At 40.4% G+C, this 26,793-nt stretch overlaps 1 protein-coding gene across 3 annotated transcripts in view; it reads left to right on the plus strand.

The window, feature by feature from the left end:
• The window catches only part of nol4la (nucleolar protein 4-like a), a 34,380-nt gene extending 15,075 nt beyond the window's left edge, over window positions 1-19,305 (plus strand). For all 3 annotated transcript variants that reach the window (XM_005731600.1, XM_005731601.1, XM_005731602.1), the window contains exons 3-11: window positions 2,491-2,602; window positions 4,907-5,016; window positions 8,011-8,152; window positions 8,866-9,158; window positions 9,257-9,442; window positions 11,371-11,559; window positions 11,649-11,768; window positions 11,913-12,102; window positions 13,702-19,305. In XM_005731600.1, coding sequence (XP_005731657.1) covers window positions 2,491-2,602; window positions 4,907-5,016; window positions 8,011-8,152; window positions 8,866-9,158; window positions 9,257-9,442; window positions 11,371-11,559; window positions 11,649-11,768; window positions 11,913-12,102; window positions 13,702-13,919 — 1,560 coding nt within the window. In that variant the 3' untranslated portion in view covers window positions 13,920-19,305. The remainder of the gene's footprint in view (window positions 1-2,490; window positions 2,603-4,906; window positions 5,017-8,010; window positions 8,153-8,865; window positions 9,159-9,256; window positions 9,443-11,370; window positions 11,560-11,648; window positions 11,769-11,912; window positions 12,103-13,701) is intronic.
• Window positions 19,306-26,793: the final 7,488 nt, after the last annotated feature.

Genomic DNA, 26,793 nt, shown 5'->3' on the forward strand with positions numbered 1-26,793 from the left:
CTTACACCAAATACACAAACAGCAGAGTCTCATTGCAGCTGGTTCTTGTGCAAATTCATGAAGTGAGGAATTTGCCAGTTTTCAGAGCCAAAAAATCCCATTTTTAATGCTGAGGCTGGTGGAGGTGCATTCATTTAGACACTTTAACATGTAACTGATACACTGCTTCGTCTCTAATATACTTCAGTTTTTATTTATTGTTCGATCAGGATTAGGGTTTAAAAGGAATCTGTTCACTTAAAAAAAGAGTTCTTCTGCAGAATTAAACACACATTGAACAGCTCAATTTTCTGAGGGTTTCGACCCATCGCGAGATGACGACACTGCACATTTTACATGAATTTATTCACAACGCTGTCAGAGATAATTACCTTAACAAATTGTCTGTGTTTCCGTGGGTGGACATGTTAAAACGACCCTTTCATGTTGTTGTTTATGAACATATAAAACATAAAGAAGCTTATATGATATATACCTGAACATCTTCCCATCCAACGTCACTTTAATTCATGAAATTTTGTACAAGCATTTGCAGTTTCAGATACTCCTGTTTCTGCATCATTGTGCAGCACACTTGTTTGATGATTGACACATTCACTGGGACTGATGTACTACTTTGCCTTTTACATTCAAGATGAGTTATTTAACAGTAAAAAAATACAAAAAAACCCCCCAAATGTAGCATCAGTGCCTTCTAAAAACCTGCAGCTAGCAGGCATTGGCATAGCGATTGATATACTCTCTAAACTGTAGCCGAGTAGGCGTCCGTAAAGCGTTACAAACTTGTTTTTTCTCTTATAGCATCGACGTACTCGGAATCCACTACACAGCCATGATTTCTGAATGGAAACGCACAAATTTTCACTCAAGCCTGCCTGCATTTAGTTTGCAATATCTGACTGTGATTGGTGTGCTTTTTAACATTTGAAACTCGTTGTGATTCTGAGAAAACAATACAAATAAAGATCTAAAATCTAGATATAATCTCCCTCCACTGGTGAAAAACTGTGAGGCCTGCAAGTGTAACTTTTCCACCACTGTGATTAAACTACTTGGGAAGATGTAGAGCACTTCATGTAGCTGTACTGGGTAATGTGAACTATTTTGTGCGTGAAAAGTATGAAAATGCACAATTCATAATAAAGTTTCTTCAAAGGAAAAAATAAATCCGTGCCTAATGCAGAAGTATTGTGCATTAGGCTAGCTCTAGCAGCTGTAATTTTTATCCAAAGTTAATAATCATCTGTCTGTTTCTCACCTGAATATTTGCCTGTGGAAGCTCTTGGAAATATTGCGTAACTAAAAACTAAAAACATATTTTTTTGGGAGACTATAAAAAGCGTGTTGACAACCTCTCTTTCCCTTTGTGTGAAATGTGGCCCACAGTTGCAGAGAGCTTAAAATAATCCCAATGTGATTAGTGGATTTGAAAAGAAGAGGCAACAAGTGAGGTCTTTGTAGGGGGTCCCAGACTCTGATCATCCACATGGCTAAAAGCAGGAGAATCAAAGAAGGCCAAATTTTGTGAGTCTGGGAATCATAATATATATATTTTTAGCTTTAAGTAAACAAAGTCGATGCGGGGATCAAACCACAAATGTTTTTTTCTACCACATTATTCATCCTTTTAGAACAAAGAGCTTCTGTTAGTTTCTGCTGCAGACTGAGGTGTGGTCTCGGGCCGTGTAAGCTGTCCTGACAAAATGAGGGGCTTTGTCTGCAGCCATAGAGGTGCAGCGGCAGCATTTGTGGCTGGGTGGGTGGATGGGGGGGGGGGTTAGCAGGACACTGGTACCCCTCCTCTTCTGCCATCCCCCCCAGGAATAAAAAAAAAGTCATAAAGCCAGTCCCTCTTGCCCCGTAGAGAGGTCCTGTCATGTCTCATAGAGTGTACCCTTTTGAGCAGGCAGCATCACTGGGGCCGGGCATAATATGGAACTGTCACTGTGGCCTTCTGGGACGTGCGCGCTCCTCTGGGTGGCCTTTCCCTCTCAGCTGCCTCTAGGGGCCGTGAGGGGTGGTGGGCACCCCCACTGCCTCTCCATGGTCACGTGAAGGTCGCATTTTACAGGGAAACGCCAGAGGGGGTGAGGAGGGGAGGGTGGCATGGCAGTGGGGACAAACAGGGAAGGAAGGCTGAACATGAGAGGAGAGGTGTAGATATGAGTTAGCTGCTCCCCAGAGAACAGGAAGAGAAAGGGAATCGGAAAAGATGAGCACCACTTGTGTTTTACGGTATCAAAGCAAGAGTACGGAGGGGGGCTGCAGCTGGAATTAGGCCATCCAAAAGCACCAGCGATCGCCTAGAGGGAGGATTCCTCCTCATGCCATGTCGAGATAACACATAATCACTGACCCCATGCTTTCACAAATGCATAGAGGAATTTAAAAAACAAACCAAAAAAAAAACACCTGCACACAGTTTGAGTTCAGCCACAGCCTGAGCCAAATCTGCTAACCCAGTGTCCTCCGCTTGCTACCCCGGCACAGATTGCAGAGACCTACGCCTTCCTGCCCAGAGAGGCGGTGACTCGGTTCCTAATGAGCTGTGGAGAGTGTCAGAAGAGGATGCACATTAACCCCAGCACTGCTGAGTTCAAAGGTAAAGGCACACACTAACCCAGAGACATCATTAACTGATGCACTATTTTTGAGATCAACCTTTAAGAGTTGTTAATGCTGAGATGCTTTGACACACTGACATGGAAAAGAGCTAATTACTATCACGTGATCATGATATTCTTAGATATACTGTGTTTTATCACATAGGACAGAGATAAGATAGAGGGGGTTGGCATCTGGATGACAGAAATTATGCTACATTGTCCTGTCAGACACTAAATATGAGCTGATATGATCTGAGGGATTTGTACTTTGAAGAGTTTTGAATCAAACCCTCATTAATAAAACATATGTGTGTATCCATCACTGACATGATGTAACAAAGACTCAAGAGGGCCGGCTCTCTGGGACCGTACACAGCCTCTAAAATGATCACAGAGTTCCTCTAGTGGTCGGTGTGGAGACTGCAGGCACCTTGCCAGACACATTGTTTGGTTTCTGGTGTTAACTACAGCAGAGACTTGGATTTCTTTTGCAGGGTATTGAAGCAACTCTGCTGTACACAAAGCATTTGTCTGCACGATTAACTGAGAGCTTTTAGAACTTCTCCACAGAGGGATTCAGCAAAGGGAGAAAAGCCAGTCCAGTCTTTGTGCTAGTTCTTCAAAACTATAAGAAAAAGAGATGATAGACAGATAAAAGAGGGGGGTTCACTGCATTAGACAATGTATAAAATGAAAAGACATTAAGAAGGGGTCAGAGTAAAAGGTGACAAATTATATTAAAAGAAACTGAACAAGACCCGAGGCTGTTTCTAGCCAGAATAGCATAACTGTAATGAAAATGGATATTAATAAACACCAATAAACTTTATTTTTTAAGTCCCAGAAAGCTGTCACTCACTAAGTACGACAAATGATGTTAAAAGTAACTCGTGTACAGAAAGATAGTAGTTTTTCTGTTTTAAAATATTCCAAATTCCAGCAGGTGAGTTGTATTTTTGGAAACCGTGCACTTTTGTTGTGTTTTATTTTTCTTTCTCAAGTTTTATAGTTGTTTAGCTAAATAAATACTCTTTCAAGAGACAGACACTAATTGCTAGTGCTGCAAACTGCAGTTGTTTATGTGCTGATCTTATTTCTGTTGTAGTTTTTGAGAATGTGGTAGTGTTACAGCTGACTGCATTACAGTCAGCTGTAACATGCATTTTCTGCTTTGACGCTAGAGCATCACAGACAGAGATATAAAATCACAGAATCTGAGCTGACCCAGTGTAAAAACAAGGATCTATTGCGCTTTTTTCTGATACAGTTAGAATGGTAGATGTTCATATTAAATATGGCCGAATTTTTAAATCTTAAGTATGCTGTATGCACAAGTAATCTCTGTGAGCCAGAAGCTAACATTCTAGACTCCTCTAAACACTCTGTTACTCACAGTTTTTTCTACTCTTGACTCTCTATGATGTCATTGAGAGGGAAGATCCCTAATATGGTCATCTCAGCGACACACGGTGCAAATTTCTGACTTTCCAGTTGTAGATTTGAACTGAAACACCCCATACTTAAGTCAGACTTCCAACTCAGAAAGTCAGAGCAGTCCCACCAACCCGAACTTAAAAATGTAAGATGGCAGCAATTCACATAAACGGCGGTAAAACTCTAAAAGAAGTCATCTGTACAGCCACTGATGTGTGTTTGTGACTCGCTAAATAAGCCATGCACAGAGCGCTGATAAGGCTCTATCCATGAACGTACTTTATCTGTGTTTTTAAGCACAAAAAACAAAACAAACAGTGATGCTAGTGATGAGTGAATGGCTGTACCTTGCTAAGCAGCATTTGCTTTTTCAAATTTGCTACTGGAACGCTCTCAACTAGAAGTAACGTCATTTCCAGCTCTGAAATTAAACCTCTGAGTGAAATGAAACACAACAACAAGTCTGCCTGTGAATGCAGAAGCTCCACCCACCCAGTGTTCAAACAAACTGCTGCGAGGGGCAACCAATCAGAAGAAAGCTAGTTAAAGGAGTGGAGAACTAAAATAGCAAAGTAAATATACTTCAAGTACCCCAAGAGTGATGTATTAACATGGGCTCAGTAGTAACTCATTAATGAATATTTTATAATGTGATCACATATTTTATATTTCAAAGTAGCAAGTAAGTAAATGTAGTGGAATAACTAATAATTAGTGTATAAATATTAAATAGTATAAATATTAAAGCACCTCAATATTATAATTACAGCAGCAACACAATTATAATAATGACTAGGTTACCGTAATTCATGCTTGTACTGTAATTACACAATAAACTGTATGTTTGTTATGCTTTCCTTCACCAGAGAACGACAGACCGACCTCGCTGGTCCCGGACCTCATCGATTACAACATGCCTCTAACTGCCACCTACCTGAAACAAATGAAACTGCAGTGCATGACTGCCACTGAAAGGGTAAGTGCCTCTCTCTCTAAGTGGATCTTTGTGAGGTGTGGGCAGAGATAAAAGCTTTTCCACCCCAGGTATAATTGCACCGACTGCACGAGTCACCTCGTTATTTTCTTTAGAGGCAGCAGGGAGACATGCTCTGTACGGGGAAAGTAGGACGTAATACGAAACAATCAGAGGGGGGAGCAGCCCAGTGTGAAATGAGGATTAGTAAATCTGTGGTGACGTCATGTGAGAGACCACTCCCATGTGTAGCTGTGACAGAAACACTCGGGAACTGCTGCCACTAAAGTGCAGGGAGCGGCACTTGATGCTGATAATGTAGACCTCACTCACGCATAATTAGGATTATCCGGAACAATGACCCAGACTGTGATTCGCAGGTGAGTACAAATTAACAAACGCTCAGACTGTTGGTCGCATCTGTGCGCAGACAAGAGTGTGAGCAGGCCAATAATTTAATTATTAACCATCACAGAGGTTTATTTCAGCGTTGTAGTAATCTGTTCCATATCTGTGCAGCACTGGTTTTGGAGCTCAGAGCAGCAGCTGTTTCATAATGCAGCAGATCACAAGTAAATTCACGACTGTGTGTTTAGTCTGTTGGAGCTTCACTTCTCAGCTGCCTGCATGTTGTTTTGCAGAACTTTGTTGGCTGCTAACATTCATCTCTCACTTTCTGTCTGGTAAAGAAACAAACGGCAGATGTAATGGGTGAAAGAACATGCGGCAAAACCAAGTCTTTGATTTCTTTTACACCCTTTTTATCTCACTGTTGTGCTCTTAAAGAGGCCATTTTGGTTTGTCACAGGCCTCCAAATATAAACAGAAAGTCAATGGTCTGCCATTAAATAGTATTCTAGGTGTGTTTCTTAATTGTTAAGTTGGTAAAATAGAAGATATTTTGGGTTGAGGTTGAGATATTTGCTCCAAAGACAAATAGATTTTTTTTGCAGATCTCTGCAGATTTCTGTCCATCTTAAGACAAACATATCTGCAAGCTTTCATCTGCACTGTAAGCTTTACTATCTTCAAAGAGTGATGCATCTAACCTACAATGCATGAAGTGAGCCTGTTTTAAAAGTTAACCTTGCCTCTCTTTAAATTATGTATCTATTTCTAAGCACAGACATTAATGATGCTACACATTCAGCTACTTAGAAACATGTAATTAGGAACCCTCCCCTCTCTCTCTCTTTGATGCTCCACGGCTCACTTGGTGCCTAATAGAGCTGTCACTGAGCATTTTGGTCCTCCACGAACCCCCTAACAGAGGGAAGGCTGCGTATTCCCAGGAGTTTAGGCCTATTTGTGTACTCGTGTGGGGGGGGGAATGAGATGACGAGATGCATTTCTGCTCCATTCACGACACACATTGGTAGTTGTGCTCCCTCTGAGTGAGACACATGACAGCGTGCATGCAGGTCATTTATGCGAACATGAATTAAATCGGCCTGGGTTGCACTTTGAAGCTCAGCTTTGGTATGAAATGTAAATAGGATTCATGCATTTAGTTTGGAGCCAAAACTCAGGACAGTCTGTGAATAGTTTGAGAGATTATTTAGCGCTCCTTCGCTTAATCCTCACCCTCGTGGCTTACTCATGTTTGACTTACGCTAGAACAAGCTTCTTCAGGATTTCTGCATAACACAGTTAAAAATAGCAGTGCTCCAAGAAACATATTAGTTAAAAGAGAGAGTCTCCTGCTTTATTCTGCTCTTTGATGTCATCACTTTTTAGCCAAAAAATATCCACCAAAAACATATGAACTGGAAGTTGGTGGCTGTGATGTTTCCTCTGAACATTCTGGGCTCAGTGAGACCTCGCTGGAAGAATTTAACCTTCAAGCCAGCAAATTTATGTATTTATATGTGCAATTCTGGTATTTTTAATCATAAAAATGCTTCCTACAGGAATGTTTACAGGAATTGGTGCAGCAGGTAATAATAAAAGGTTGTGTGGGGTCATTTATACATGTTGTACATATGTTTTATTTTAACATTATAGACTCTAATGTTATTGGAATTGGTAAAATGTTTGGTAATTATTTGATAATAAGACTTCCTAAGCAGTGTTGATATATTTCTGCAAAAAAATATTTCAAATTTTTCTGCAAAAAATATTTTGAATATAATAAGATGTTTGTTTAGATTTAGTTTGGAACAGAAACACGGAAGTAACAAATGACAAAAACAGTATGATGTAACATGATAACACCCATTTATCCTGTTAAATTGTACTGTGATAGACTCACACTATAAGCATCTTTTTTTCAGAGGATAGCTACTTTTAGCTGTTAGATTTCACAAAAAAAGAAAAATCCTAACGCCACCCTAATGGGAATTTTTTTTCCTCCAGCTGGAAATGAACCCGAGACTTTTTTATTCCCAACTCAATGTGTTAACCTCTGCACTATGGAGACACTATAAGTACAGCTTTTATAATATTAAATAAAAAAACATTTGTTTTGTAAGCTCTTAGCATAATTTGCTTGTATAATTTTCCGCATTCAGTTCCCTTTTGCACAAGCATGTTTACAAACTATGACTAATGACGTTGGAATATTTTTGAATCTCTGTACTGGATAAAGGAAATGGTATAGGTATGATAAACACAAATAAAGCCATTAAAAGGTATTCCTGTATAAAATATAATGGGGTCATAAATTACTCCACTCAGTCATTTTCAGCGCTTGAAGCTTGAAGCAATTTAAATGGCCATCATTTTGCAAAAACAAGGATATTATCTGTGAAAAAAAAATCCCCACCATCAATATAAAGCCTCACATTAGCTTCTTATAGAAACTGAAGGAAGGACTAACACAGGGCGAAACACATATCGGTTTGTGATAAACTCGGTCGGTGTCAACCTGTCCCTTAGCAGCAAAAACTGTAATCAAAGTTGTCAGAACTGTGAGGGACCGCTCCACGCCCTCTTCCCTCCTGTTCACTTCTCTTTTCCACTCTCTCGCTGTCTTTCTTTCACGCCGCCTCCCTTCAGGATGACAGTTCGGTGAGCAGCGAGGACATGAACAACGCTGAGCCCACATGGGTCGCAGCTGAGCAGCCCCCAGTGCCTGAGTCGAGCCCACCGAATGGAGAGAGGGTCAGCAACCCGGCAGCCACCATTAAAGAAGAAGATGGTAAGTGGCTGCAAACCGCCGCAGCACAGTCCTCTCTTATCTCAGCATCATACTCCGCCCTGTGATTTGTTTTTTTCCCCTTTTATCTTTATTTACATCTGGAAGGCTACAGATTGGTGTTATGCAGGAAACAGCTTGCCTTGTTCTTAGTGGACTAATCCACATAAATCCAGTCTTACAGAGGGTGGGACACCACCACAGCCCCAATCCACTCGTCACCCCTCTCCCTCAGAGCTTAGAGAAGTAGGACAAAGGCCGATGTTAACCTTCACAGATTAGGAGAGAGAAAAAATTGGGGCAAGTCACTGAAAGGGATTGATTCTGTGTTTCGCCAAACCTAGGTGTGACACGTGCAGAGATCTTAGCAGTAACTGGCTTTAAAAGCTGCACACAGCAGGAAAAGAAGGCTCGCCCTCTCCCCATTGGTCCCTCCTCGTCCTCATCTCTTTCTGTTTTCCCCCCTGCAAAACTCTTAAGATTCCCTATTTTTACTCTAACTTTCATTTGTGGTGACAGTTGACCCCATTGCACACTTCCTTCACAATTTCATTATGCAGAGCACGAGGCAGGAAGTCCCCTCTCCTACTCCTACTCCAACTCCCACTCTAAAATCTATTCCAGTAAACAGCCCCACATTAATGCTAAATTATGAAAACATCTGCACAGCTCATCTTCGTATCTGCGTCTGTGTCTCTTTCCCTCCCCTCTGCCAGATGACGACTCCTCAGAGAGCGGCAGCGCCAACGGGCTGCCGGCTCTGACCTCCCCGGAGGTGCTAGCCGTGGGTGGGAACGTCCCAGATGGTGGGGCATCATACGGGGAGGTAGCAGAGAACGGGGTGAGCGCTCCCCTGGACTTCAGCACCACTTCATCTTCATCCTCCTCGGAGGATCAGCAGCCGGTGAATTTGAGCGACAGACTGCTGCCAGCGGGGAGCTCGCCACCAAACTCCTACCCTGCAGACCCCAACAGGAAGTACCCCATAAAAACCGAGTACACCAACAAGGTAACAGCAGAAACAAGATCTGCACTGATCACGATAAACTCCCGTGTGTCTGTGTGATCCACAACAATGGATTTTTTTGTGTGTTTCTCTGTGTTTAGTCCCCTCCGTACAGCTCAGGAAGCTATGACTCTGTGAAAACTGAGCTGAGCATGAGCGCAGAGGACCTGACCTCTGCTCGAGCACAGATAATTGACGACGATGACGACGATCATGATGACCATGATGACAGCGACAAGATTAATGACGCTGAGGGGCTGGACCCTGAGAGACTTAAAGCCTTCAATGTAAGTAATATTTGCAGCAGACCTAAATTAATGTGGATGGAAAATACAGCGCAGAGCTGTTCATCAGCCTGTCAGCACAGATGTTAAATCATATGTATTATTACTCCGCGCACATGCTATTCTTTATTGCTTTGCTACATATTGAATCAGTCTCACAAGATGACAGCCTATGGTTTAATGATGTGTTTCCAGCACAACGGGGTCTAGTTTTTGTATTTTTTCAGTAGGTTTTATTTTTATTCAGTTTAAGATTTTTTGCTTTCAGCTTAGTGTAGTTTGAAGTGAGGTAAATAATGTTTAGTTTTAATCATTTTCTTAATTTCTGTTTTTGCGACATGGGCGGTATTTGTCAGACAGAGATTTAAGAACATCAGAAGAATAATTTTTTAATTTTATTTTCCACATTCAGGTTCGGTACCTTCTCTTCAATTTAAATTACAAGAATTTTAGTAATTAAATGAATTTTTCAGATATGGAACTTAAGTCACTTCACTGGTTAGTAGCAAATTTGTCTTTTGCAACAAAAATTCATTATGTCCATGCGCACTTTTTAAACCTCAAAGTCCGCCTCTTTGGACAAGACAGAGGACAAAACTCAGTAAAGATGCACTTGGAACAAACTGACCAGCAGTAAAACAGAACACCTTATTGCTTGACAATAACAGGAGACCTTACACAATAACTACACCATAAACTGTTCTCAGAATAAATAAAGATAAATATGTAATGATGTATTTAAAAAAATAGATATGAAATAAATAATTTGACTGTACTCGTCATATCAGGTATGTACAAACAACATAATGATAATTTGACCTGTTTAAATGTCACGTGATCTGATGTGTGTTTTCTGATTGGTGGTGTTATGGACACGGTGGCTTTCGCTTTTAGGGGTTTTTGGCAGCAAATCAAGTTTTGGGAAAGGCTCTGTGCGGGACTTTGGGGGGGGCTGATTATCTTCTACTACACGCTGAAAGCTTTCGCTTGAGATTGTTATCTCATTTGTGACAGAGGTGGAGTTTAGAGGATTTAGTTACCAATAATAACCTTGCTTTCAGCAATATACATTTATTCATAATATATCTTCTGCATTTGCTCTTTTTATTGTGAAAACGAACAAATAACAAAGGATGAATCATGGCAATCATGACCCAAAACATTTGCATTAGTACTCTTATTAAGTGGCTTCGTGGTGTAGTAGTTTTTCACATTCTCTTAACAAGCAAAAGACCCCTGGTTTGATCTCGGGAGGAGACAAAAATCCCTAAAAACTCAAATATGTGGAGCTACCTGCTGTGGTAATGCCTCGTGAATAAGGGAGCAGCTAAAAGTAGCTTGTTAAGTAAATAATAATGTGGTGGTAGTAAGAAGGGTTGATAAAGGTATCAAAGAAGAAACAGACTGACAATTGATATTTTGAAATGTAGTTTTATGTGACACAGAGGGGTCTCTGCAGGGTTTGGCGCTCATTACACCACAGTTTCTACTGGTGCGGTGGAGGTGGGTGTGGGGCACGATATTTACAAGTTTTCTAGATGGGAAGAATTTGCATATACAAGCTTGTTCCAAACTATCCTATTTACTCTGTGAAATCCATTTTCTGTGCATTTCTGGTTTGAAAAGAAACCAGTAGAATAGCAAAAGTAGACTTCCAAATATGCCAACACAACCAGAAATATTGCCCTGGATTTGAGCAGTGACTCAATTTCCATCCCTCCTGTTGTCATCACCTCCCCCTCCCTCTTTATCCTCTCTTCTTCCACTCTACCTCTACTGCTCCCCCCCCCCCAACCTCCTCCCCTGCCTTTCCTTCCCTCTTTTGTTTGACTCTCACACCCCTCTCTCTCTCTACCCTGCACCCCCACGATTTTTTCTGCTCTACATCCCTTCTCTCCCCTCCCCCTTCTCTCTCTCTCTCTCTCTGTCAGATGTTTGTGCGTCTGTTCGTGGATGAGAATCTGGACCGCATGGTGCCCATCTCCAAACAGCCCAAGGAGAAGATCCAGGCCATTATTGAGTCCTGTAGCCGCCAGTTCCCAGAATTCCAGGAGCGCTCCCGCAAGCGCATCCGCACCTACCTCAAATCCTGTCGCCGCATGAAAAAAGGCGGTTTTGAGGTACAAAGTGCCCCCAGATTAAGTGTTTTCTGCTCAGCTCATAACTATTCACATTCATAATGAAAACCTCTCACTCGCCCCACTGCCAGATACGACCAACACCTCCCCACCTCACCTCTGCCATGGCCGAGAACATCCTCGCTGCCGCCTGCGAGAGCGAAACCCGAAATGCTGCCAAGAGGATGCGGCTCGATGTCTACCAAGCGACGGTAAATGTCTTGGCAGTTGGTGTTTGTGAATCTGCCCAGCAGGGATTTGGGAATGTGCTCGGCTGGCCATGCGTCATTAACAGCAGACTGCACAACACAAAATCCAATGTTCTGCCTAAACTGAAAATATTTAATTTCTTGTAGGATGAGCCAGCCTCTATTGACAAACCCATCTTGAGGGACCCAGCCCCCGTGGCTCCTTCGGGATTTTCCATTTCCAGTGCAGCTTTTGCCCAAGACCAGCTCTACACCAACGGAGGCCTCAACTATAATCTGCGGGGATATGGGACGGTCGGCAGCACCCAGCAAAACTCTGATGTTGCGCAAACCAACGGTGAGTCGCTTTCATTGGATTGTATCATCTGCCTTCATAACTTGTAAAAGAAAGGGTCAAAAGGAAACCCACAGTATTTAAGAGACTGTATTTAATGAACTAGATATAAAAGCTAGTGTAAAAATACATGTATTCTTTTTTATGGCCAGCAGGGGGCATCACCTCTGGTTAGGAAACGGAAGCCACATTTTAAAGAGGCCTTTGGGGAAAAATGACCCTACTTCTCACTTTATTTATGACCCCTTGATCTGAAACTTGATCTTCATTTTGTAAACTGGGGTTTACTTTATAGTAAAATAGATAATAGATGTGTTTTGGGTGTGGCCTTCTTACAATCAAATGTTGCCATATAAGAGTTCATCGACTTTGGTTTCTCTCACCAAGTTACAAACAAACAAACATAGGTAGAGCCAAAAACAAATAAAAAAACCTTTTATATATGCTCCATGGCTGGTCCAGTCACACTGAAAACACATATTCCACATTTTGTAGACTTTGCGCATGGTAATGAGGATGAATTTTTGTATGGCTATCTGTCATTAATGGAATCAGTGGTAATCAATGGCAAAAGGACTTCTACACATTTGCTAAGATTTACCAAAACTACCTAACATTTGTACATCTGTACCTTTGTGAAATAAGCTGCAGCTCAGAAGCCTGCTTTGTGACTTCTTTTAATGGTCACCACCCTGCCTGAAATAAACCAGTGTGACTTGGTAAGATTAGCATATAGATAATCTGAGACCTGGTGAGTTATTCTGGTGATGATGCCTTTCACCAGGAGCTTCCAGTTAGCCTGAGGATATACATATGAAGACTTCCTCTTCCAGTCACTGGTTAACATTCATGGATTCAGATACATTTAAAAAAGCTAATAATAATAATAATCTGTGCATTGATGTGCATTGATACATAACATACTCCCACAATTTTCTCTTTAATTTCTCTGTTAAATACAATGAAGTGATTCCACCCTGATACTCTAAAGGTCACTTCTTCCTCCCTTAGACCAACGATGTCAAACTAATTTTACATTGTGGGCCACATATAACCCACTTCAACCTTAAGTGGGCCGGACCATTGAAGCTCCTGTTTTTGTCGCTATAAAGAACTTTAATCCCTCAGTTATCGACAAATAAGAAAAAAGTACTTCAACAGCATGTCTGAGTTTTTCTACATGATAGAGAAATACTTTTATAGTAAATATGAAATCTAGCAGCTTGACTTTTGGGACTAAATTGTGAGTAATAACTGCCCGATCGGATCTGTTAATGAAACAAAGTTTTTTCTTGTTTTTTTACCCTCTGTTTTTTCTTTTTCTTATTAAATTGTGTGGAGCCACAAAATAGCAATTTCTATTGTAGATAGTGAAAAATATGAAACTTCTTGGTCATTTAAATGTTCATGTATTACTTCATTACTTTGATGTAGTATAAATGACGCTGGAGGTTTTCATCAGTAGGAAAAGCTGTAAAATTTATGAAAATACATGTAAAAGATCTAAAAATACAAAGATGAGGCTAGAAATGAACATAGAGCCACTTAAATGTATTTCCTGTATCGTCTGACTTCCCTAAAATATTCTGTTTGCCTCCACAGGTCCCACAGATCTGAGTATGAAATCTGTCGGCCCAAACTCCTCCTCCTCCAGCTCCAACAGTCACGGTCAGGGAGGTGGCGGAGGCGGCGCTTCCGCTCAGCTCAGCCCTCCAGAGGCGACAGCGGTGAGGCAGCTCATCGCGGGGTACCGGGAGTCTGCGGCCTTCCTGCTCCGCTCAGCAGACGAGCTGGAAAACCTGATCCTGCAGCAGAACTGAGTCCGAGCCACACCGTGCCAGCTCCCTGCCCCCTCCTCGGCCTGTCCGTCTCGGGGCAGACTCTCACATACAAAGACACAGTTGTACACGAGTGATACTGCAGCGCACAGTGGGCCCTGTAGGTATGATACTTATCCCCACATGTTTATGTCTTTGGGCGGGCCAGAACATATCACAGGCTGAAAGATGTTTATTTATGCATTTGGTTCACTTTGACCTTATAGTGCCCTGTTATCTGTAGCCATTCATCCCATTCAATTCATCTTAGCACCTCAACCTCCATTTGTCTCAGGAAGCGATGATCTATGTGAAAAAAAAAAAGTAAAATAGGAAAAATTGGTGCACAGACTGAGGTGTTGAATCAGCTTAACCACCGTAACGCCAAGTCAGCTCATTTGTGCAGACGTTTGGACAAATGAATAGTTTCCTAGCAGTGAATTAGCATCATTATTTCTTTCTATTTGTGTGTAAAATATGCTGTACAGTGGCGTGATTTGATTGGGTCATGTGAATCGAGTCGTTTCTAAATGATAACCGGATAACTGAAAGTCCACAGATGAATTGCTGCTAAAAGATGTGGCGATCTGCCACTTGACCTGTTAACCTCAACAGCTACTGTCGGATATGCTGACTTTCATATATATATAAATATATATATATATATATACTCCAAAAAAATAACAAGATTAAAAAATGTTACAAAGTAGAGCACGAAAATATCAGCAGTGACAGTGTTTGACAGTTTTCACCTGTAAAGTTTGACCAAAACAAGCAGATCCATCAACGCGTGGTCAATATTATACCTCTGCTCTGCTCGGTCGGAGTGATTTCCAGACTACGAGACAAAGAGTCATTACCCAGCGCACCTTTTCGTTTTCACTTATCCTACTATGAATATTTCTATCACGGGCAGTTTCTCATTACTCAAAGGGAAGGAGGCTTTTTCGGAGGCCTGGGTATGCAAATTGAGGTCACAGACTCCTGTCAGGGAGAGAAAGGAGATGAATTTATTGTTTAGACTCTTGGTTTTATAACCAGAAAAGTGGAAAAAGGTGCAATATTGAAGATAATCGGTAATGGTTGCTGAAATGACTTGATGAGGCATTTTAAGAGGGTTAACTACCCTCCCCTCTTGCTGTTACTGTCAAGTTGTAAAAAGTAATGATATCCCATGCAGCATTGTAGCCAATTTCAATGTTGTTGTTTGTTGTGATTACTGATCTTTATCGCTAACCTCATAACTGAGGCACTTTCGTGTACTTGGATCAGTCAGTGACAAAAAAGGAAAAAAGGGACCTGGCAGAAAAAAATGGGACTTTATGTTGCACGTCTTTTTCAGGGGAGGGCGGGTTGTTTCGTGGAGGAAGTGTTTAGTGACTATTCTTACGTTTAGAAAAGGTACATAGAGCTCACATGCATCCATTAGAGACTGCGGCGGAGGCCGTGTGAGCGCGCGAGCGGGCGGGATGTTCAGACAAAAAGAAACTCCTTCGTCTGGGCGCGCGTCCGTCTGAATCGTCCCCTCTGACCCTGCATCACAGTCTCATTAAAAACACGTCTGAAAACACACAGATTGAAAAGAAGCAAGAGACAATCTTTGAAAAAGATGTAATCACATCACAGTTTACTCTCCCAGCTCTCTGCTATGGTGTGTGTGTGTTTATGTTTGTGCATGTGTGTGGACTGAGGACACAAACGAGTACTCAAAGCCGATCAAGAGCACAGCCTCACAACTTTTAATGGTGAGTCACTCAGCACAAAGACAGTTCTGTATGTGTGTGTGTTTATGTGTGTGTTCTTTTAATCCTTTCTGTCGATGTTGACAGTGTGTTGATTTCCTGTTTGTGTATAAGTGGAGTGACGCAGTTTGTAAACAGCATCAATCTGTGACGATTTAATTCAGTAGGCTGAAACATTCCAGACAAAGACTCTTCGAGCAGCCGAAAGCGGCTCGCACCTTACTGATTTGTCAAAGTTTAGAGAGCTATATTTCTGTATGTATCACAAATCCTATCACATGTATCATTAATCAGTCTCTTCAGGGTCATTCACCTCTTTCTCACCACCTGCAGGCCTGGCTAGTGAGTCGGGACCTGTGTTTTATTACCATGTCATGATTGGGTTACATTCACATTTACATTCACATTTAAATTCTATTATCTATTGCAAGTTTGGAAGCACTTTATAGCTCAGGATTAAGGTAACACAATGATCTGAGTGTGTTTTTACCTCATTTGAATAATTAGCTTCAGTTCTGACAAATGATTATAACAAAGGATAATCTGACATAAGTCACAATCCGAGGTAGTTTTCATCAAGAAACAAAAAAACAAAAAACAAAACAGCAGACAGCTCCTTTATCGGAGTTTAAACTCATCAGTGTGTTCGGTCCATCTGAGCGGTGTTTCATAATAGAGGACAGAAGCAATGCTTGTTATGAAAGGCCTGAATAAGCCTTGTTGGAGACCATCCTTAAAGCTGATAATGACCAATCAGATTTCTTTCACTTATTCAGTTAAGGTCCCCAAGGGGCTGGAGCCTGTTTGAAGTGTCATACAGTGCTAACTACTGTGCCGCACCTAGTAATCTTAGCTTTGGTAAAGTCTGACTTCAAACTTTAGTTTGATTAGTTCATAGATAAGAAAACAGAAAAGTAGCTGTAACGTTCGTGGCTGAATAACCGTGAAAGATATATTAAAGAGATTTAAAAGAAAAATTTCAGCAAAGTTTAAAAAAAAAGGTTAGCAGTGGCCTCTGGGGCTGAACAATGAAGTCGCAGTTCAAGAGCTGTTCTGTCTTATGGCCTAGGTATAGTAAACACTTTAAAAAATGACTGAAAAAACATCAAAGCTAATCGCACTCAGCGGCCTGAAATTAGCAGAGAAATGTAAGAGTTAGTCTGAAGCTTTTATATACTTTAGTTATGATTTCCTTGACATGTAACCAAGGAGCCAAATTGATTTCAGACTGAATTAGTTAGAGCTGGCCATAGCAATGAAATTTGTTATACAGCACTGAAACTGGGCTACAGCTTACAGGTGTGCCAGTCATCCTAATAAACCCGCTTTTTACGGAGTAGATGGTCATGATTGGCTAGAATGGGCAGAACTGGAAACATTTTAACAAAGTGCCAAAAACTGCAGTTCCTCTAGTGACCACTTGAGGCTGTAAAGCTCAAGGTTAGGGGATGTAATCAGAGTCTGCTAGGCCTCACCCTGGCTAATTTGTGTTATCGCCATGTTTTTGCTGTTCGTGCCTTTTGTAGAATTTTTTTATGGGAAAATCTGAGACATTTTATTTTTTGCGGCGCAGTGCAAATATCCAGAAAGTTTGTGATTGGCATGTTAAAGTCTAGTGTTTTATTAACTAGATGAAAAGTGTGTATGCTTGGACTTATTTGGATGCAGTTTTTGTCCCAGGCTTTCTGATATCTCAGCAATCTGCCTTCTTATCCACATACGATCACTTCTGGCTCCAAAAATCCCAACATGTCTCAGTCAAAATGCTTAAACTGAGGCTTCACAAACCAATTAATCATATGAGAGCCATCTTTTATATGGAATTTATGGTTTAAGCCTCCTAAAGGTGAGTGAATTTGTGATGTTGCTGAAACAGCCTCGGTTTAACTGGTCATCTTACTTTATGAAACACCCCTCTGGCCTCACACAGACATAATCATAGATGTACACGGGACGTGAGTCCTCACACACGTCTTCCTCGTCTCCTCCAACCTGCTTGTTTGTTACTGTAGCCATAGCAGATCCTCCACATGTGACACCTTGTTGAACCTCGTCCCATCTTCACAACCAAACATTTGCTTGCAGATCGATATTTTGTCTCAAGTCTACGCTGAGCAACATTTTAGCTGTGCTAGAGTTACTGTGATCAACGACAACCATTAGTTGTCATGTTGTTGTTTTTGTTTTGTTCCGTTTTGGTTTCTTTTGATAATGCCCAATGGATTTTCTCTTTGTATTGACTGGACAATGTAATCTATTGGTGTTGATTAAAATGCCCTGGTAGCTTGTGGATTGCTAAAGTGGTCTGATAAATGTACTGTATAGCTGTACAAAGAGTGATAAAAGATGTTTTAAACCTTTTCTTTTTTCTGTGGGTACAGCGCTGTTTAAAAAAAAATCAAAGTGGTTTAGCCCTTGCCTGTTTTAACTTATCATTTGGTGGTGGTCTGTATTACTTCTATTGTTATTTATATTATTTCAATTGTTGCCTCTTCTGCACGGATAAGTGACTGTAGCTCTGTGCAGGAGGTTGTACTGTAAACCTGTGTGAAGCTTTGTATTTTTCCCCTCTGGTTTTGGACTCAGTGAAAGTGTGATGTTTACATGTACAGTTTTTCAGGATATTTTGCTTTTGTTTGTTTTTCGCGTTTTATTCCGACATATTTTTTGCCTCTCACACTTATTCCTCTCCTTCTAATCTGTGTACATTTGCCCAGGTATTTTCTTTTTGTTGTTTCATTGCATCAAGTGCAGACGTGACCTCTTTGACTACCTGGTCACATGGTCAGAGTGTGCCGTGTCAACTGGCTGCGGTCGGCTCGGCGTTGTGGTGGCTTCCAACATTTTAAAAGTTAATATTAAGTAAAACGGGAGCTTCGCAACTTCTCAAAGTGGACCAGCAAAGATTAATTAAGGATTTTGATTACTTTAATCAGCTGTTTTAAACGACTATTGTGGCCTAAACGGAGAACGATGGAGTGTAGGTACATTTATTTTCTACATGAAGTGCTCATAATCTTTTAATATCCCGGCCGCGTTGTCAGGGAAAACTCCTTGTCCTTAACCCGACAGGTGTCCTGAAAGGTACACTTTGACCTGTTGTAATATCTCCTCGGTAACATAAAAGCCATTCCCCTCTCCTGGCCTTTTAAGGGGAACCCATAAACCTCAGGTAATACTGAATCTCCAAGTTTAGTTTTTATCCGCTGATTTCCTCTGAAATGAGATTTAAATCTCTTAACGAAAACCATTAACATTTATATGAGATGTCTATTGTTTTGTACATTTATCATTGTGATTTAAAAGTGGAGCTTTTTCCAGTACCTGTGACTTAATTTTTTGGAGTGTTTATAGGTATGGATATTTATTATTATATGTGAAACTACAAAAAGACAAAAGAAAAAGGTTGAACCTGTTTCATTTGTATGTTTCATGCAAAACTGTCCAGGTGAGATTCTCTCTGCCTCTTACATATCACTAATGAGGGACCTGTGTTTGTTTGGAAATAGCGCTTTTTCAGTGTTGCATCAACGCTATGAAAAAAAAAAAAAACACCAGTGGTTTACCAACAGCAGAGTTGCAAGGCTCTCCTCTTCTCCTGAGATGTCAGTAATTGAATAAAACAGTGCGATGAGCTATCAAACTGAGACCTCGGCTCGTGGTGTTTTCCTTTTTTTCTTTAATTTCTGCAAAAATAAAGAGTCTCAGTTCAGTTCATATATATAGCACCAAATCACAAGACCAGTTGCCTCTAGGGACTTTATATTGTAAATGTATTGTATTATATTTATATTGTGAGATTGTTGTAATCCTAACAATCAAAACACCTCCTATGAGCAAGCACCAGACAAGAGTGCAAGGAAAAACTCCCCTTTAACAGGAAGGAACCTCCAGCGGAACCAGGGTCAGGGAGGAGGGCCATGCTATGGAAGAGAGCCAGAGATTATTAATAAGTAATTATTAAATGCGAAGTTGTAAATAAACACATAGCAAGCAAAAACAAAACAGTGCATCATGGGAAGCACCCAGCAGTCTGCACCTATTACAGCGTAACTAAGGGTGGATTCATGCTGAACTGATCCAATCCTGAATATATGCTTTATCAAAAAGGAAAATTTGAAGCTATATCTTAAAAGCAGAGATGGTGTCTGTCTCTTGAGCTGGTTCCACAGACAAGGGACCTGAAAGCTGAGGGCTCTGCCTCCCATTCATCTTTTAAATACTCTAGGAACCACAAGCAAATGAGCAGTCTGACAGTGAAGTGCTCTATTGAGGTGATATAGTACTATGAGGTCATTAAGATAAGGCGAGGCCTGATTATTTAAGACCTTGTGGGTAAGGAGAAGAATTTTAAATTCTGAGTCAATGAAGAGAAGCCAGTATGGGAGAAATATGCTCTCTCTTTCTACTCCCTGGCAGTACTCTTGCTGCAGCATTTTGAATCAACTGAAGGCTCAAAAAAAAAAAAAAATTAAACACAGAGCTGCTTTAACACTTACTCATTTTATTCAGTATTAAGTATATTGTGCACAAGAGGGCAGCAGAGCCACAGAAAGCAGATGGAAAAGTAATGATTAACGTTTGCAAAGGAACCAAATAAATGCTGCATGTAGCACAGCCTTACAGACAGTAGTTCAAGGCGTAAATGTTCATTTAAAGTTTCTTTATCGCAAAAGTTTAAACACAATCTATAGGAAAATAGAAATAAAGCAAAACAGTTCAATAAAATGCACTACGACAAAACAAAATTATAAGTACTTAAAGTTTATTTAAGGTGCTTTTCATAGGTAAACAAATACAAATCTGCCCATGCCAAAGGCAAAGTGGACGGACAGAAGCCAAACATAAACATAGTAGTACAAAATTACAAACACTTAAATGCCTGTTTGAACAGATGAGTTTTGAGCTGCTTTTTAAACGATTCCAAGAGTCAAGGGAGCAAATACAGAGTGGTAAGCTAATCCATTGTGTTGGAGCTAATACTTAGAAGACAGAATCCCTTTTTAATTTTCTGATCATGAGAAGGCCTCTATCTGAGGATCTGAGAACCCCAGATTGAAGAAGAGGGGTGGAGCAGTTCCATGACACAGGTGGGGGCCTCAGTTTCTAAGGTTGTAAAAGTGACAAACCAGGACTTTTGAGATTTTTTTGAAATTGCAAACACTTTAATATTGGTTTATATGTGAGGACTGACGAGAATGATGAACAAACAAAAACCACAGAAGCAGGTGGATCAACAGTCAAGCAGAAACAAGAGAAGGAAAGGACTTTAGATACTCAGAAGCTCATATTCTCCAGTCTAGTTGAGGACAACAAGACATGGTGGGAGGAAGGAAAACCAAAAAGTACACAAACAAAATTCTTTATCAAAATAAAAATGAAATGACCAGTCATCCTACACTGAAGCACAAACCCCCCCCAAATACTAAACTTGAGATAGGCCAGAGATAGGAACAGATAAGCAGAAAAAGACTGCAAATCAGAAAACAGTGAAAGTACATTAACGAGAACATGGAGAAATAATCAGTGCTGTGACATCAGGATATCGTGAGTGTCAGAGACGTAGGGTGCTCACTGCTGGAAACAGTGTGCAGCAAGTGCTGCACAGGTAAAGCGTGAATGTTCCAATAATCAGCAATCACATGACAGACTATTGACACATGTTCTCTGTTATTGACTTTGTACTAGTGAGTACACTGACTCAGAACAAGTAAATATTCCCACAAAGCAAAATAGAAGTCTGTTTACATCATTATACATGTCAGCTTATTCAACGGTTATTAGTATTTACAGGCTTTACCTGGCTTAAAATGTTATTAGGAATTAAAAATAATCATTTAACAATCGAAAGCCAGTATTATGATGTAAATGTCTTCTATCACATCACAAACGCGCTCTATTGGATTGAGATCTGAAGACTGTGGAGTGAAGTGAACTCACCGTCATGTTGAAGACAGCAGTTTAAGATGATTTTGTGACATAATAATAATAATAATGGATTTATATAGCGCTTTTCAAGGCACCCAAAGCGCTTTACAATGCTACTATTCATTCACTCTCACATTCACACACTGGTGGAGGCAAGCTACAGTTGTAGCCACAGCTGCCCTGGGGCAGACTGACAGAAGCGAGGCTGCCATATCGCGCCATCGGCCCCTCTGGCCAACAGCAGTAGGCGGTAGGGTAAAGTGTCTTGCCCAAGGACATAACGACCAGGACAGAGAGCCCGGGGATCGAAAACACTATGTGTTATCCAGCAGGATAACACATAGTGTTTTATCCTGCTGGAAGCAGTCATCAGAAGCTGGGTACACTGTGGTTATAAAGGGACGGGCATGGTCAGGCAGCAATACTCAGGTAGGCTGCAGGCTGCTGCAGTTGGGACCCAAAGTGTGCCAAGAAAATATCCCCCACATAATTAACCAACACACAGCAGCTTGATATAGGATGGATTGATGCATTCATTTTGTTTTATACCAATTGCTGACCCTTCCTACAGAACTCACAAGACCAGGAAACATTTTTCCAGTATCTGGCTTCCAATCAGCTTGAAGCAGTCGGATCATTTTTCTTTGACCTCTGACATGAACAAGACATTTTCACCCAGACAACTGCTGCACACTTTTCTCTTTTTCAGACCATCCTCTGAAAATCCTACAGATGGTTGTTTTGGGGAAAATCCCAGTAAATCAGCAGTTTCTGAACTACTCAGATCAGCCTGTCCAACCAATAACTATGCCACATTTAAACTCACTTAAATCGTCTTTCCTCTGTGAGTTTCTGCTAGTAGCAGCTGAACTGGCGTATCTAAGTGCGTGAATGCTTTTTTGTTTGTTTTAATATTGAAAGTAACATGGTGGTCGTTGAGTCTATAACACTCAAACTGATCATTTGAACTATTTCAAATCATCGCCAGTAAAACAGTTAATGAGGCATTTAAATCTTCTAGTAAAGTCAAACATACATAATAGTATAGCCTCAAAGAGGCCATATGAAGTTCAAGTTACAATTTGACATGAGTGTTTTCGACCCAAGGTCTATTTTACCACCATTTTTTTATGTTAATTTTATTTCCAAACACTTTATTGTTTTTGGTTTTTTTTGTTACATAGAGTTAAGAATAAATTTCACTCAGACATTGTTGGATAAAAGACGCTACTGCAAAGCCTTTGAAATCATAGTGTTTCGAAATGCATTTTTCGGAGTGTCGCTTCAAATCAAAACAGATTTTTTTCAGTTTGCTAAACTTGATCCTGTGAAGAAATACTAACAAAAACACAGACAAACATCTGTGGCCTGTGGAGAAAATCAATCAGGATTGGATTTCAACATGAAATGTCCCTCAGTGACAGATGAACCCACGTTCTTAGGCCATGCTGCCAGTCAAACATAGACATAAAAAAGGATGCGAGCAGTGCCCCTGCAAACAGTATAAACCCTTTTACTTGAGAAGTCAAACAAAGCTGATTCCTGTTATTCCTGTTATCTTATCAAAGCAGTTTAAAGTTGTACATTTGTTGGGAGTCAGAGGCTGGACTTTGGGGAGGCATCGATTCATGAACCAGATACCTTTGCCCCACATTCCCCATTTATCTTTAGAGTGTCTGGTCTGGATGGGAGCTCTGCGGCCATGCCAGGCTCTTTCACTGCACAGAGTCAGCATTCAGAAAAGATATGATTTCCTAAACTATTTCACTGACATGCATCATATAGAGAAAAACATTCAGTCTGTCTAATAACAACATACCCTAAAGAATAACACAAACCTGAAGTAGTGTACTTCTGTAATAAATCCTTAGATGGAGGGACATCTTTAGGATTATATAAATGGGAAACCAAAAACCAGTTAGGCCTCTTAGGCCTTAGGCCATCTTTATAAATAGACATAATGATATAGTTTGATATTAAAAAGTGCAACTAAAAAGTCATATAATCAGAGATATTATAAGTGTTTTAAATCCATTTTTAAAAAAAGACAGCATATTTTATATTGTAAATTAGCCTGCTGTAGGATTTCTGCATGAAAAGAAGAGCTAGCATGATGATTTTGACCCATTTCAACAGACAGTTCTCACTCATCCTTCAAAGTTCACCTTTGCAAATTAAAGAAGTGAGAGAATGGTAGGCAGGGAACCAAACCACCACCACGAGGCATTTTCAAAACTTAAAGTAATTATTTTGCATCTATTTGCACAAAAGCTTTGGGTTTATGCTTTTATTGGTTAGTGGAGAAATGACCCAAGTTCAGTAAGCTCACGCTGGCAATGTTATCAACAATAAAACCAGCCTTTTTCAGCTGATCTAGAACTAAAGATGTGTAAAGTTCAATAGGCATAAACCAAACAGGGAATCCAGATAAGGGAAAATTGAGGTGAGGAAAACAATCACAAAGGAAGGAACTCAAGGCACAGCAGACATGGAGGGAAGTGTATTAACCAAAATAAAAAAGACAGTGGACATAAGGAGTACAAAGACACTAAAAGACAAGACAGACAGAGGCAAAGTCTGAGAAACACTGGAGACAAATAGGAAAACAAAAACACCGAAAAAAGATTAATAAAGTGAATAAGCAACCAAAACTCATTAAATACTGCAGAAGAACATGGCGCCATGACAATAAAAGAGGATCTGGACACCCTGGTGTATTTGCTGCTCCTGGATGCCCTCACGGTCTGTGTTGTTTTTCTTTAACCTCTTTAACCTGTATTTGTCCTTCACTCTGGTCTGTAAACTTTGTACAGAGAAACTCAAGATACCATGTGGAGTCACTAAAAAGACCAACACGAGGGGAAAGTCCCACGGTAGTGCATTGCCACAGGTTTGCTTGTGCTCAGCCGGGATCATGAGACATTTTTAGCCCTCCCTGACACACCGCCAGGAATAGGTCAGCTCTGGAGGGCATTGAGAACAGGTTGTACCATTTTTAAATCAGTTGTATAACTTAAAGTTCTGACTGCATGAATCATGTTTGACACGGCTGTAAATGATCAGCATAGAGTACTGGAACTGTTTGCATTTCTGGTTTTTCCAGATAGATTATCTTGTGAACAGGACAGTACTGCACGTAGACTTTGCTCAGTTTATTCTTAGTTGTCAGTCTATAGTTTACAAAAGCATCTCTGACTTGTAGTTCAAGGAAACACCTATTGATCCTCCTGTTATCATTAATCTGTTACATAGTTATTTTATGATGATAGTCTTAATAAGAGAGCTACACAAGACTATGGTTTTAAAGGAAATGTGCTATGGTGATAGTTCACAGTTCAATTAAAGTATGGTTGGATGTTGGCAACTGTTCTTCTCACTGTGTACCTGAATCCTTGTAAACAAGAGGAAAACAGGATGTATGATAGGTAAAGGCCTTATCAATCTTCCATGACTTGGTTGACTTAGTTCTGCATCTTTATGGTGCCAATTTGCAGCAGTAGCTCAGGTTGCATGAGCTGACCCCGATACTTAAATTAGTACCAAGAAGAATGTAACAATGCTCACGACAACCAATGAGGATCAGATTCAAAAATTTTCCCCTCATTCTGTTTCAGAGAGCAGTTGCTAAATGCGGTGACTATGAAAGATACTCTACCAGGAATGATTTCTGTGATGATGATAATGCTGTGTAGCACTGCATGCATCAGCAAGTTTAGCATTTGTACACAAGATGTCAAAGTAGCTCTTTTTAAAGCGTACAGTCCAGCACATTTGTGGTTGAGCTGTGGAACAACATGTCATTGGGTAGATGATGAAAGCATTAAGGATTTTGTTTGTGACCAGTAATGTTCCTCTCGTGATGCACAGAAAAATGTTGTGTATAAATTTCAGACCAAATTAATTAATTTCTGTAATATTCGCTTTCACTGAACACTCTAATGATTGTGGAAAAGCTGGAATAGACAACAGTTAATAAAATGCAGTAGTGACATATGAACCTGAAAGGAAAAGAAAAGAAATAAAAGGGAAGAGGAGAGTGGAGAATAAATATTGTGTGCATCACTGGATTTCTCCCAGCTGACTACATTTCTAAAGGATAGTTCAGAGTCACCCAGTCCAGCCCAAACTGTATGTTTTGTCAAAAAGGAAAGTTTAATCTTAACATCTTAAGAGGAGAGCAGGTCTGTCTCCATTCTAAGAACCACAAATAAGCCTGGACTCAGCATGAGTTCTCTGGTGGGAGGATGTGGTACAAAGAGGCCTGTCAATCCACTTTATGTGAGAAGCAGAATTTTAACCCAATTCTGGATTCAACAAGAACCAAAAACGAAAAGCTAGAACGCAGCTCATTACACCCTTTGACATGTGTTGCACTAAACTTCAAAACATTATTTTCTTAAATCCTTGCCGGCATATCAGGATCTAATCACCACCTTGAACTTCTTCTCTTACTAATCACATACTAATCCTACAATCACATGAAAATCACACAATTTTATTTGATTATAAGCACATCTCTTTGTCTTTTAATGTGGTATTTAGGTGCTTTCAAATATAAACGAAATCAACATTTATTCACAAACTGAGAACACATGTAGAATTTTAAGTCTTAAAGGATCACAGGGGAGCTTTAAAATCTCTCCGGTTGCAGCATTTAGAGAATGAACAGCTTGAATATTTTACAATAATGTGCCCGTCTCTGAAAACAATGGCAGCATGAGCTTTAATAGGAGTGCTTTACATTCATGCTGAGTGGGTTTTATGGTGGCAAACAGCAGCGGGTGCATGGCTGCTGTAGTAGGTGTCTAAACAGTGATTTGTTTTCAGTGAATTTATGCATCTACAGAACAAAACATGAATAAACCCACTGCATTTTTATTTAACTGTTAATCATGCCCGACTGTCCTAACTTTTACTCTCTGCAGCAGTGTGTCTTCCAGGAGCTTGGTGACCCACATTCAAGCTAAGGTGAAGTGTTATATAAACTGTAATACCCCTTGTAATAATCGTTTATAATCATAACGAAGTTAAAGAGATTAAGGTTGCTTGGTAAGCAGCGCGCCTCTCTCTCCCCCTACAGAAAAACATCCCATGAGCCGCTGCAAATCTGAGGATTTGTCATAATGTTTCCTAAATAAAAGCTCAGTTTCTTTTGACAACCAGTCTGTAAATGTCAATAACAGAAAGAAAATGCGACACACAAGTGC

Source organism: Pundamilia nyererei, unplaced genomic scaffold, assembly GCF_000239375.1.
Source record: "Pundamilia nyererei isolate P.nyererei 1_Seehausen unplaced genomic scaffold, PunNye1.0 scaffold00044, whole genome shotgun sequence".
In the NCBI taxonomy this organism is placed as follows: domain Eukaryota; kingdom Metazoa; phylum Chordata; class Actinopteri; order Cichliformes; family Cichlidae; genus Pundamilia; species Pundamilia nyererei.